Source organism: Arvicola amphibius, chromosome 6, assembly GCF_903992535.2.
Source record: "Arvicola amphibius chromosome 6, mArvAmp1.2, whole genome shotgun sequence".
In the NCBI taxonomy this organism is placed as follows: Eukaryota; Metazoa; Chordata; class Mammalia; order Rodentia; family Cricetidae; genus Arvicola; species Arvicola amphibius.
Window position 1 is genome coordinate 69,880,757 of NC_052052.2, and position 13,257 is coordinate 69,894,013.

Below are 13,257 nucleotides of genomic sequence, written 5' to 3' on the forward strand. Positions count from 1 at the left end.
AGGGCAAGTGTTGACCAGACAGTTCCATCAATCATTGCCTCACATAACTGAGTGTCTTATTATGGGCATAGTTATCCTTTCTACTTTGTTCACATATCATAACTCTAAAAACATTGAAGAATAAATAGTACTTTACATATTAAATTTTGGTTTTCTATAAACTGTGCTCTAAATTTCAAATTTAACCATCGGACAGTGTTAAGCCTTGATTCAATTCTGTTACCTGAAGGCAAAATCCTGCATGAAGGAATGTCCGCCTGAAACACCTTTTCACTACATTCAACAAGTATGCTACATTTATAAATGTTTTATGAATTTGTATACATCTCTTCTTCTGTTCAAGGAAAAATGCTTCCACATCCACTTATTAACACTAGCAATCTAGAAAAATTCTCTTTCAGATCTTCACACTCTGCTGGTAGCCTGTATCAGAGGTGCTGTTACAGGGAAAGACTCAACAAAGGCTGATAACTAACTGGATAAGGGGAGCAAAGAGAAAACGAGGGCACAAACCTGCCACTCGGGTGACAGAAATGCCAAGAGGGATGGAGCACAGAGGGGAGGGACACAGAGGACACAGACTTGTTACTTAACTTGCCGCAGCTAAACCAGAGCTGAAAACACCAGTCTCACCCTTGTCTTTCAGACATTGCTGTTACTTTCCACCTCATCTCATATTCTGGCTTATACAGGATTGTTAGCTTCAACTAAATGCATGTTCTTTTCTTGGAAGAATGTTCTGCTGGCAATTGCTAACTGTGGAAAATATAGCCCTTCCCAACTCTGTAAGCATGTGTTTTGTTCACATGGATATATACACCATTTTACCATTTTCAAATGGGATGGGAGAAAACATGAATAAAAATAAATGAAAAGGAGAAACCATTTCTGCATAAATTGGCAACCAGCTCCAAGCTGCTCTTCTAACCTCAAAGGGGCTTGAGAGTGCCGTAGGGTGAGCCACACTATGGAAGAACCAGATGAACTATGTGAAAAGCCAGGATTTCTCCAGAAGTTAAGGTCATTGAAAGTTCAGTTCCAGTGAAAAAATGAAAAGGTCTGGCCTGTAGTTTGGCTAGTAACATATTTGGTCTAGTCCTCCTATATAATTAAATTTTTGTTGTTTGTTTTGTAAACATACAAAAAAACCCAGCATGACTGTGTTTTTATGGCAGTTCTTTGATGAGTCTCTAAAGGAACATTTAGAGGTTTTACTTTTGGGTCATAAGGAGGATGCAGAGTCCTACTGAGTAGTTGTGATTATGGAGTGTGTGGTGTTTTTAAAATGGCAATTATACTTTTCTTTTGGCCCAAAGCTTGGATTTTAGAGAACCACTGAAGAATGTTGCTTTAAAGTGAGGACCTCAGCGCTAGGGGAAAAAAAAGGTCATGCCCAGGGAGTGCCACTCAAGTACTATAATCTGTTGTGCAAATTTGTAGGGTTCTGTCCTGTGCTCAGAATCATGGGCAGAGATCAGCAGTTCCTTACAGAGTTTTGATCTCAATTTTCCCTGCATTGTATTTAAGAACCAGCAGAGGGCTGGGTATAAAACCATCAGGTAAACTTTGGCTGAGCTAGAGAGAAAGCTTAGGAAATTTGACCTTTCTACATAGTAGCTATTTAATTATGAACAAATCATCTAACTTCTGTGTACTGCAGTCATTACATTGAGAGAACCATGATGAACATAATACCCACATGTAGGATTTTTATTTAAAATTAAATGAGTTAACATCAAATATTATTAGAGTAATTGGATAGATATACATTTTCATTGTGGCTTTGGAATGAAATTACAGTACACAATTAGAACTTCATGTGTTGCATGTAGTTTATTCTTCCACTTACTCATTTTAAGACAAAGTACTAACTGAGGTAAACAATTTTAGATTTTAAGACCAAGTGTTTGATATTTGAGACTGCCTGTTTACTTTGAATTACCCACAAAGAGTTCCTTGCATTGGTTCTACCTATACTGAGTTGGGAATCTGTTAGCATTAAAATTATTTTGTTTGAAATCATGGTGGAGGGGGGCATTCTACCTAGATACCTGTGTCTAGATAGGAATGTAAAACCCTTTGAAATCTTGGTCAAGTTGTTTTTACCATATAGAATACATCTGGCTTGTGGGGTTGAAGGGCCTATTGATTGTCTGGAGAAATACATCGTAAATATAATGAGGCGTTCTTGTTTATGAATTCCGGGACAAGACAGTACACAGATTTTATATAGTTTCTGAAATATAAGAGGCCCATTAAGCAACTTTTAGTTGAGTAACTCTTCTCGCTGTACTTCCAGCTTTCAGAACTCTGCAGAGACTGAAAGCAGCCTAGCTGCACTCTAGCTGAGGAGGGTAAAGATGGGCAGGAATGCTAAAAATACACCGCTGTTACAAAGAAACTTGTTTGACAGGGACTGACAATGAAGGGAGAATTGAAGAGGAAAGAAGACACAAGTGGTACACCCATATGGGAAAAAAACCTCAGTGAGTCCACTGGGTGAAACGGTGCTAATTTCATATTATTCCAATGGCTTCACCTTAGTTTCTATTAGGAGGCTGCACAGTCAGGGTGGATCAGCTAAATATATGAAGCTGAAATAGAAATCACCTTCCCTGTCAGCTAGTATTTATGCTGTTTTTTGTCCATGTTGGTCCTGATGTTCACCCTTAAGAGACTGCAACAAGAGAAGCCAGAGGACCCAGAAGCAAAGCTTTTCTGCCATCACCAGCACCAAGATGGAGAAAAAAAATTAGGAATGATAGTTTCACTTATTTATGATTTCTTTGCCTTCCTAACATGGATAATGGAAAGGTGATTGTCAAAGCACTTTTCTGTTTTCTTCTTTTAAGTATAAAGGATGTTGGTATACCTCACCAACTTGCTGTATTTATTCTTTCTTGAGTTTACTGCTCTCAGCATTCTGACAAGCTCCAAAAATAATGACCAGTGCTGTGTGTTGTTAAATGTTCAGTCAGACAGATAGATACAGATGGATGAGTGCTGAGCTGCACAAAGGCAAGTCAGCATTATTTAATCAATGTTTGTTTGATCCGTGTAAAACAAGTATAAATGTAAGCTGCGTCCCATCTGTCCTATCATCCATGTGAAGCCAACCTCATTTTTAAAACTTGATTTCTTATGTAATTGTCCCGGAATGACACAGGATGATAAGTTGGAAGGTGAAGGATGGTTGTATTTAGATGTGCTTCCTGTCTTGGGCTTCTTCACTCTGCAATGGCATTCTGGACAGTTAGGCAGCCTTGTGCTTTAGTAACTACCTGCCAGTACTTAGCAGTGAGCTTGTGATTCCCTGGCCTGTGTTTGAAATTGTCTGAGTCACTCCTGCAGACTCAACTAGGTTACTAACAGCATTTAGCACACTTCCTGTCCGAGAAGGCTTTCCACAGTCAGATTGATGACACAGCCTTTCCTTCTACTTATTCTGCCAAATGAGGTGTGGAGGTGGTGGGGAGCCATCGCCTAACAATGAAGAAAATGAGATTATACTGGTTTGAAGCATAATAACCCAGCATCCATTACAAGTCTCTTATAAATTCTAGGTTTCCTTTTCATAGACTATTTCCATGTGTGCCATACAGCTTGTCCCTTCACTATCAGGGTTTTCAACTCTTCAATTAAGTAATTAAGCCTGAATATAGTTTTGAAATCATTGTTGAGGTACATGCAAAATGCATTTTCTATCCATATAGTACAAATTGTAGATTGTTTTTGCTTGAACTATGATACTAAAACATGTTGACAATTCAAAAATGTAAGAAAAAATTTGGGTTAAAAAGGGACAGACTTGGTAAACATGATGATTCATAGAAACAATAGAATAAGCAGAAAAATAATCCAATCTTTCTGGAGGGAGAAAGTTGGTTTTCTAACTGTGATGGTGATTGCTGGCTTCTCTTCCTCACTGTCCCTCTTAGCTGTTTGGATTGTACAAATCGCTCTGTTATTAGCTATGATATAAAGAAACATACAAAATGTGAGCATACAGGTAGAGAATCAGAGGCAGACACTGTGTGCAGCAAGCCTGGGAGAGGCCAGTCAATGGAAAGTATGTGTGCACACATACGGGTCCTGTAGGGAAGTCTGGGAAAATGTGTGTGCTGATCCAGCAGGAAAGGTTGGGAGAGTGTATGCGTGTGCATGTGCGTGTGTGTGTGTGTGTGTGTGTGTGTGTGTGTGAGAGAGAGAGAGAGACAGAGAGAGAGATAGAGATAGAGAGACAGAGAGAGACAGAGAGAGGGTCCAGCAAGAGAGACCAAGAAGAGTATTCCATGCAAATTATGTTCACAGCACCAGAATGTCAATTGTGCCAAAATAAACTTATAAACTACAGCAGCAGAGAAGGAAATAGAAAAGTAAGATATAGCCCTGCCGTTCAAATATTAACAGAACTTCTGTGCTGATGTTTTTCATTTGTATCAATATTGGTGATTGTTAATGTCTCTTATAATACACACACACACACACACACACACACACACACTATGTAGGTTATGTTAGTGTTCAGCTTCACAACTGAAATCATCCTTATCGAGCATGGCTTTAGAATTTCTTTTTAATTTTGTCCATTCCTTGTGATAAATGCCTTAATCCATTTTTCAGTATTCACCTTTTGTGTGCATTGTTTGTCTTTTACAGTCGATTGACCCCGGCCAGCAGTTCACATGGGAACACTCAAACTTAGAAGTAAACAAACCAAAGAACAGATATGCAAATGTCATTGCATATGATCACTCTAGGGTTCTCTTATCAGCAATAGAAGGTAAGAAAATGCATATATTATTCAAATTGCTGTTTTCTGGGGGTTAGATATTTGCATGGGAAAGTAATATTGCCAGAATTGTTAGCCGTCTATGAAAACATTTGCCTCAAATCCAGGCACAGTTTATTGGTAACAGAAACAGATTAGCATTGCTAACATGACAGAAGCATCCCTCTGTGTAGGCTTGATAATTTACTGATGTTTTGATGTAGGAAGCAATACTCAACTTACATATGATTATTGATAGTTATGAGCAAACTGGTGATTTTCAGAAGGTATGTCCACTAGTCAGTTATTTAAAAAGTAAGGAAATGGTGTCTGTAAATAAATCTGGATATGCTTACTGGAGCAAGGTGAACTTAGGAGTCACTGATATGGTGGTTAGCAGAAACGGAACACCTTGGAAACATGCAGGGTATCAAATCTGGGATCTGCTTTGTAGTCCATCTCTCCCACTTGCAGTCTGAAGTGCATTCCAGGAGGGATGATGAACGAAGAGGGTTGCTCCTCAGCAGACCCAGGAGGGTGGTTTCTGCTCCCCTCCTTCCAATAATCAATCCCTGCATGTGCCACACTAAAACATTTGGGAGTTCATTCCTCACAATCAGAATTTCAGGAGTCCTTTAGTTTATAGAAAATCATTAGATTGAAAAACCTTAGAGAATATTTTTTTCATGCCACCTAATCCTTTTCACATGTCATAGCAGGCATCCTGAGCCACCACCTGTCACATACCACATTTGTCACCAGTGACTCTTCATGCTCAAAGGCTCTCTGTTTAATCTCTTGCAGTTGCTTTTAGAAATCATTGAATAGTGCTGGCTTCGCATCAGTTCTTTCAGGAATTCACAGTGCAAACAGTCTCATCTACAGGGATTCAAGTATATATATTTTTTTGTTTCCTGCTTTTAAAAATCAATGGTAGCATCCACCGTATCTCATAGCTCTTAGCTTGAAAGCTATCTTGGTTTCAGACAATTGTTTTAGCAGGTAAAGCCATTTGCCAAGGACCTGAGTTCAATCCCAGGATTCACATAGTAGAAGGATACAAGTTGACTTCTAACCTCCAAAACAGTATGGTACATACCTGGATGGGCACATATATAAGTCAAATATGGATTTAAAATGTTAAGAAAATTTGGTAAGCATAAAAGGCAGACTTGGGAGTAAAAGAATTTTTTTAATCATTTGCTAAGCATGTACCTGCAACCTGCTTTTTGGCTCAAAATGGCCTTAAGTGGAATTGATGGGCCATAAAATTGGGTGATACTAGTCTTGATGTTGGAAAATATTGTGATATCTTTTACTGGTAGCCAATACAGTAGTGTCCAGATGTCAATCTTCTTCCATCCTGATAACACTTTTTAATTTTATCGAGACTCACCAGTGCCAGTTGAGGCCAGGTTAGGTCACTTTGGTAACTGCTTCTAAGTCTTGTTGAAAAATTCAAGCAAATGTTTGCTGATGAGTTGACATTTTAACTCTACACCTCATTTTAAAATGTAACAAATAGTATTTCCTTGTCTATAAAATCTTTATTACAATAAATTAGGAGCAAATCTAAGTCACAGATAGAGGAACTAAATCTTTCTTTAATCGGTCAAGCTAATGTGGAAGTAACTAAATATATCAGCAAGAGAATCTGGAAAGCTGCCTGTCAGCTTTTGCTTTCCTCAGTACCAAATCCCTGTATTTTTGATATGTTGCCATAATTTTCCTTGACCTATTATTTCTCACATCTTACAAAGGGTGTTGAGATGGTGGCTGGGGACACTGGTGCGTTTATTATGACATTTGGAAACTTATGTCCACTTTATTCTTAGGCCGTTTTTACAGTGCAGAATCAGAGGCACTTGACTCAGATTAAAACCTGCCTTTTTATAACTCTGTGCCCACAGATATTCCCTAAATCTAGAGCTGACCTAGAAAGCAAAGTATCCCAGTGTTCTGTTATGCAAAAGGTTAGAAGAATTTAATTAAAATTTATGGGCTCGATGGAGAGCTTTAATCTAGATTACAACCAGGAACATCATTTTATCTCAGACCAAGCCCTTCTAACCTGGAAGTACCCTGGGTGGCAGTCATTCATTCTGTATCAGTCTTAGAGAGGAGGTGCTGTGCATGAGAACTGCACAGCCAGTCACTAACTGGCTCCGTGGCAGGTAACTTGGATAACACAGGGGCAAATGAAAAGGGGAACTGAAATTAGCCCGGTGTATAAAAGCTAATGTGCTCAACCTCTTTTGGCTAACTGGAGCGATTGTGGTTTAGGGTTTAATATAATGGCTTTGTAATCTTTTCTCTGGTAGTGTTGGCTATTCTTTTCCTATTACTTTGAAGACTATCTGACAGACATTAGAGAAGAAACAGAAATGGATGCAGTGACTTGGGTTGTCTCTATCTTACCTAACAGTGTGAACAGTTACCCTCTTTCCATTGAGATTATGAAAAGAGTGTAAATTGATGGGGATCGGGAGCCTGTATAGCTCCAGCCTGCTTCCTAAGCTGCTGGGAAGTGGTGATGTTCCCGACATGCCCAGATCACTCATTATCCTGTGCTGAGGAAAGCCAGATCAAATCCAGAGGGTCCAAATACAGAGGGTTGTCAATTGTTGCACATCTGGCAAAATAGGTGGCGAAACACAAGTGAATTTTTAACAAGTTTAATGGCCACTTTGATAAGCTCCACTTAAGCAGTTGGTATGAGAAAATTGTGGTTCCTCAACAAGGGATGTAACAGGGATTAGTGTGACGACTTAAGTTAGTTTTTCTCAAATAAAGACCAAACTGAAATCCTTTTTGTTTGGGAGGGGGCATTGGAGACAGGGTTTCTTTGTGTAGCCTTGGCTGTCCTGGAATTAGCTCTGTAGATCAGGCTGGCCTCGAACTTACAGATATCTGCCACCTCTGCCTCTTGAGTTTTGGGATTAAAGGTATGTGCCACTACTGCCTGGCTGAAGCTCATTCTTATGTGCTTATAACCATAATAAAAATAATCTGTTAACTCATGCAGTGTGTAAAATATTCAGAACCTATACTTTCATTAAGGCAGAGACAGAGAGAGATGAAGAGCATGATTCTGGTTTTGAGGCATTAGTTGTTTCTCTATCTAGGTAATCTTGGCTCCTCTGAGAGCAGCTTTCACAATTACAGCCTCTCTTTCCTGGCTCCTGAGATCACAGCAGCTATTATGTTAACTCGGTATTACAAACTATGCGATGCTATTACAACTATTTCACCTGGTATTTACTAGTATGCATTAGTTAGGAGAAAGCTGAGCAGACAGAGGCTAGCCTACATCCTCCAGAACCCAGCTCTGCTCATTCCTCCAGCTGCCCCAGGTCACCAAGGGTACTCTCCTCTATAGAGGGTATGACTCCTAAAGCCTGGACTTATATTTATGCCCTGAGGTCCTTTTTATTATTTAACACTGTGGTTAGGAATTACTTAAGCACTGTATTTCTATGTTCATTTCCCAGGTTGTGCTATAACTAACCTGAAACTGTGGCCCGGCCTTAGAAATCCTCACATCAGTCATAATCTTATAGAAGTACAGCCAGGTGTACAAGTATCTAACTGATTCTCTGGGTAATCTTTGCCCAGATGCACTTTAATGTACCTTCAGGTGTGTTATCATAAATGTAGTAGTAGCAGTTTATGCATGTTTCTATTACAATGCTTATAGTTAGCAAGAGTTATTCACTACTGTCCTAGGTAAAATCCAGATTTTGTTCTGAAACATGATTCATCTTCACTAGCATTGAGTGCTAACTTTTCATCAGAAGTATTATATTTAATATGTTACTTTAAGAACCATATTGGCAAAGACTTTTTAAAAAAGCTGATGCCAAAGCCTAAATATAAATCAATATTTAAATGCTACTTTTCAGTGCAATAGCAACAATTAAGACTTAGAGTGGGCCTGATTATCTAAGTGTTTATTATATGGTAGACACCATGTCCAGATTTTAACTGTATTATCTATACTGAAAGGCTTGTTATCTTATTTCCAGAAGATAAAATGGGAACATTAAAATACAAATATTGAGATGAGAGCTAGTTCAGCGAGTAATGTGCTTGTCACACAAACATGAAGATTTGAGCCAACTTAAAACCTGGATTTTCAGCTCATGTCTCTAATCTCAGAGCTCCCATGAAAAGACAGGAGGCAGAGACAGGAGGTCCTCTCGGAATGGATGAACTTGTCGACTGGCCTGTGCAATGTATTAGCAAACAAGTGTCCCTGCCCCAAACAAGCTAGAAGGTGAAGACTGATGCTTGAGGCCGTCCTCTGACCTGTACACATGCACAGTGACACATGCACACCTGCCCTGTCTCTCTCTCACACCCCTGAACTGTCTCTCGCATACGCCAATGCAAGCACGTCATACTCATAGACATAAATACATACTATACACAAAAGTGCAGTTTTAAAAAGCTGAGAGCTCTTTATATTATTACTAGTGAGAAGTGGTAAAGTCAAAATGCTAATGTCACGTCAGCTAAACATGAAGCTGCTATTCTCCCCAGCATCCCATGTGGAACTGTGTTGCTTTTGCCCTTGTGATAGTTGTTACTGTGCGCAGTTTCTCATTTAAAATCCATTTGGTTTTGGCTGAAATGACTGTTCAGAAGTTTGAATACTTATGATGCAAGCTGGGAGCTGGAGGTTTCTAGTTTACTTTTTAGGCTCCAGGCAAAGAGAATTTTTCCAAATAAAAAATATGTGAATGCTTTTTGAGTGGGTTTTGTTATTAGCTTAAAGTTTCTTTTAAGATGTATCAGGAAGAACTTTGAATAAAGGCCTGGGGTTGAAAAGTAAGTCCCAGTTTTACATAGCTGCATGATCTTGTCAAGCTGCTTCTCGTGGTCAACAGGGAGTATTTGGAAGAGCAGAGCTTGTTGCTGATTTGATGTGTACAGGAAGTCTACCTGAAACAAAGAATATCCACACAGTGTATTTCCACCCTCATCTGTGGAGGTTTATTGGCACTCAAGTCCTTACAAGCTCATTTTCCCTTTTAGCAATCCTGACATAATGTGTTTGGTTCTGTTTCTTCTGACAAAGTCTGAAGACAAGGGTTTATATGGCTCTCCTGTCATCTTTAAAATTCTGAAGATTATTCTAAATTTTGAGATCAAAAGATACTGGGTAGACAAATAAATACTAAGTCTTGAACATTACTATATTAGCTCCTTCAAAAAGGCAGACATTCTTAAGCAAGAGAGTTTATGATATAGATAGCACAGGCATGTGTATAACCCTTTCATCAAAGCAGATCTAAGAGGTTTCGTTTGTGACATACATATGAATATTCTTCAACACTAATGCTTATAAAACTGATTTTTAATGTTTATTAAAATGTGAACATGTATCTAAATCTGTTTATGGTGTTGCAATAACCTGCCCCACATGGGTAATATGTAAACACTAGATGTGCATTTCTGGAATCTGAAAACTCCAAGATAAAGTTACCAGCAGGTTCAATATCTGCTGGGGATCTGGGTCATCACTGTCCCAAACAATGTCACTGCTTCAGGTTGAAGGGATGTTTCCTCAGTGGTGGGAGGGCTGGAAAAGGACTGTAAACCTGATCTTCAAAGACCCTAATTCCTTATTGGAGGACTCTGCTTCATGATTTTATCACTTCCAGAAAGCCCCGCCTATCAATATCACTATTATATTTCAGTATGTAACTTGGCAGGGGCTGGCAATACCCATAACAATTTGTTTTTATTTTCTTATGGGGGGAGCTTATATTTAAAGTTTTGAAACAAATATTTATAATTGCTTCCTTTCGTTATTACCTTCTTTAATTAGCCCATGATGCAACTCAAAATATCTTTCTTACTAATGCGTTGTAGACATTTCTTGGTTCTGAGGCGCTTACTGAGAGAAGTCACTCACTAAATCTTGGTTTCCTTGACAATATAGTGATTCTGTTACTGCTACCTACTATCTAGAATCAGAAGAAAGTGTGAGTGAAGTAAAGCAGTTAAAACCCTAGAATGCCTGTCACCCAGGAAGTGCCCAATAAACACTGGACACTACTATCATTAGTGCTATATGTTTTTCTGCTCTTGTACACAAGATTTTTTCCCTCAAAATTTTTTGAAATGATCTATGGAAAAGCTAGCGATATTTAAATGAGAAAGCTGCATGTGTTTAGAGTTGTTTATAAAGCAAAAGAAAATATTAGTACTTGATAAATGAAAACCAGACCGTAATAAAATTACATATTTCAACAAGAGAAACATGTTTCCTTTATATGTGAATTCAGAATATATCTTCTGGTGTTAGATTTGCATAATAGAAACAGTTAAAAATCTTAGTGTACGTAGTATAGATGATAGATGATGGTGAGAACATTGTGATTATTTATGAGATGGGAACTCACAGCTTTAGTAAGTGAACAGCACACAAATTCACCACTTCTGAGATAAATGCAACTAAAAACAGTTAATGAAAACCAGAGGTAGCTTTCCGTAATATTGATTTTTCCACTCACCACAATGAGATGCGCTGCTCCAGTCCTGGTGAGGCCTTTCTTCTGTAGTTAATCCTGTACCAAGTTAATCCCACATCAATCACTGAAGACTACTGTCCACACATGTGCGAGTGTTTGCCAGTTTCATACCATGGCCCTGCTGTGAAATAGCTTCTTCTGTTTTTTCAGCCCATGTATAGAAAGTTGATGCATAGTCTATAAGGAAAAACATAAAAAATGTTTTTATTTTACTTTTTATTGCATATGTTTTCATTTTTTCATATGCTATATTTTTATCATCTTCATTGCCTCCCAAAGGCCACCCAGTTCACCCCCACCAAACTTCATGTTGTTTCTCTGTCTCAAAAAACAATGAGAAATAGAAACTGCTATGGGTGGTGTCCAGTAATGAAGACAGACAGGGAGAAGGGGTTACAGTGAGCCTCCTGATGAAGAAGGGAAAGAGAGCTCTGGTAGTCTACCGGCTTCCTCGCCAAGTGTGGCAGTGCGGCAGTGGCTGTGGGTCCCTGGGAAAGAGCAGTTCTTCATGTTGGTTGGAGTCTCAAATGAATGGAGGTCAGCTATGTGGATCCTAGAAGTTGGGGGGGGGGTGCAGTGAGGAAGATCTAGGGGCCTTGGGTCTTAACCTGGAGGCTGAGCCCCAAGAGGATAGACTGAGACTGACATAGCAATATATTTAAAAACTTGGAAGGTAAATTAATACAACTCCAACATTTTCTAAAAAAAAATTTTAAATATAGTGAATATGAATAAATGATACTCTGACTTCAAATAATTAAAAGCATTTTTTTCCAGAAAAGACTAACTTCAAAGGTTACATATATTCTTTCTCTTATCAACGCAATAAATATTCTTTCTCTAATTTCTGGTTCTTTCTTTACTTGCGAATAATCTGTGGGCACCTTGTGTGGGGATTACCTAGCTCTTAATTCTATTTACAAAAACAGTACAAGCAGCTGGGGAGATGGCTCCATGGTTTAGAGAATGTTCTGCTCTTGCAGAGGACCTGAGTTGTGTTCTCAGCACCCATGTGGATGCACTCACAACTGTCTGCCTGTAACTCCAGACCCAGGGAATCTGAAGCCCCTAACTTCACAGGGTGCTCATAAGTGCATCATTTTAAAAAACAAAACAAAAAAGTATATCAAAGCAGAACAATTTTATTAGACAATATACCTCATTTTTCTGGAAACCAGGTTTTTTTTTATTTTTTGTATTTTGAGTTCCATCCAATTATTTGTTGAGCTGAGCTCATCTGTCTTACAGTGTCCACAACATCAATCATTGATGCAGGCAGACAGCACAGGTCCTGTAACACTTCCAGGCTTTCGCATTTCAAGTTAATTATGTACAATAGTGACACAGTTTAATCCTTTTCTTGTTTATTTTTTAAGTACAGAAAGCTCTTTTTTATTTTTGAGCAGCAATAAAGACACATACCTTAATTTGTCCCAAGTAGCAAGCAAGATGGGAATTTTAGCTTTAGAAACCTGAAGGAATTTCACAATTTCAGGCTTATTAAAAGCCATCTTATTACACTGCTTGGATAGCAACTTTCCACTACGTGGGACTGAGCCACTAGCGTAAAGATGTGTTATTACCCAACTCCTGTTTCAACTGATAAGCCAGAGAAGAGAAAATAAATTTTTAAGTGATGGTTGCTAGTGGTGTTTGTTTGCTTTGTTTACATTTATTCTCAGGAAGCCAATCAAATATTGAGTAAGAAAATGCTGGATATGAGTTTGCTTTCTGTCGACAGTGTCATATTTGATTATGGGATGTTCATTACTTTTACAGTATATGGAGACAGAATTCGTTAATGAATTCACACTTCGGTATTCTGAATATATAGGGAGCTGTGTCTCCTGTGAATTTTTTGATGTTAGAATTGGGGCATGAGATATAGATTTCTGAGAAGTTACTAAAAAGAATTTTATTTCTCTATTAACTATTTTTAGTGTAGAA

General features: G+C 38.5%; 1 protein-coding gene across 23 annotated transcripts in view; it reads left to right on the top strand.

Annotated features, from left to right (window-relative positions):
- The window catches only part of Ptprd (protein tyrosine phosphatase receptor type D), a 481,801-nt gene that overhangs the window by 403,513 nt on the left and 65,031 nt on the right, over window positions 1-13,257 (top strand). For all 23 annotated transcript variants that reach the window (XM_038332350.1, XM_038332356.1, XM_038332352.1 and 20 more), the window contains one exon: window positions 4,660-4,783. In XM_038332350.1, the coding sequence (XP_038188278.1) occupies window positions 4,660-4,783 (124 nt within the window). The remainder of the gene's footprint in view (window positions 1-4,659; window positions 4,784-13,257) is intronic.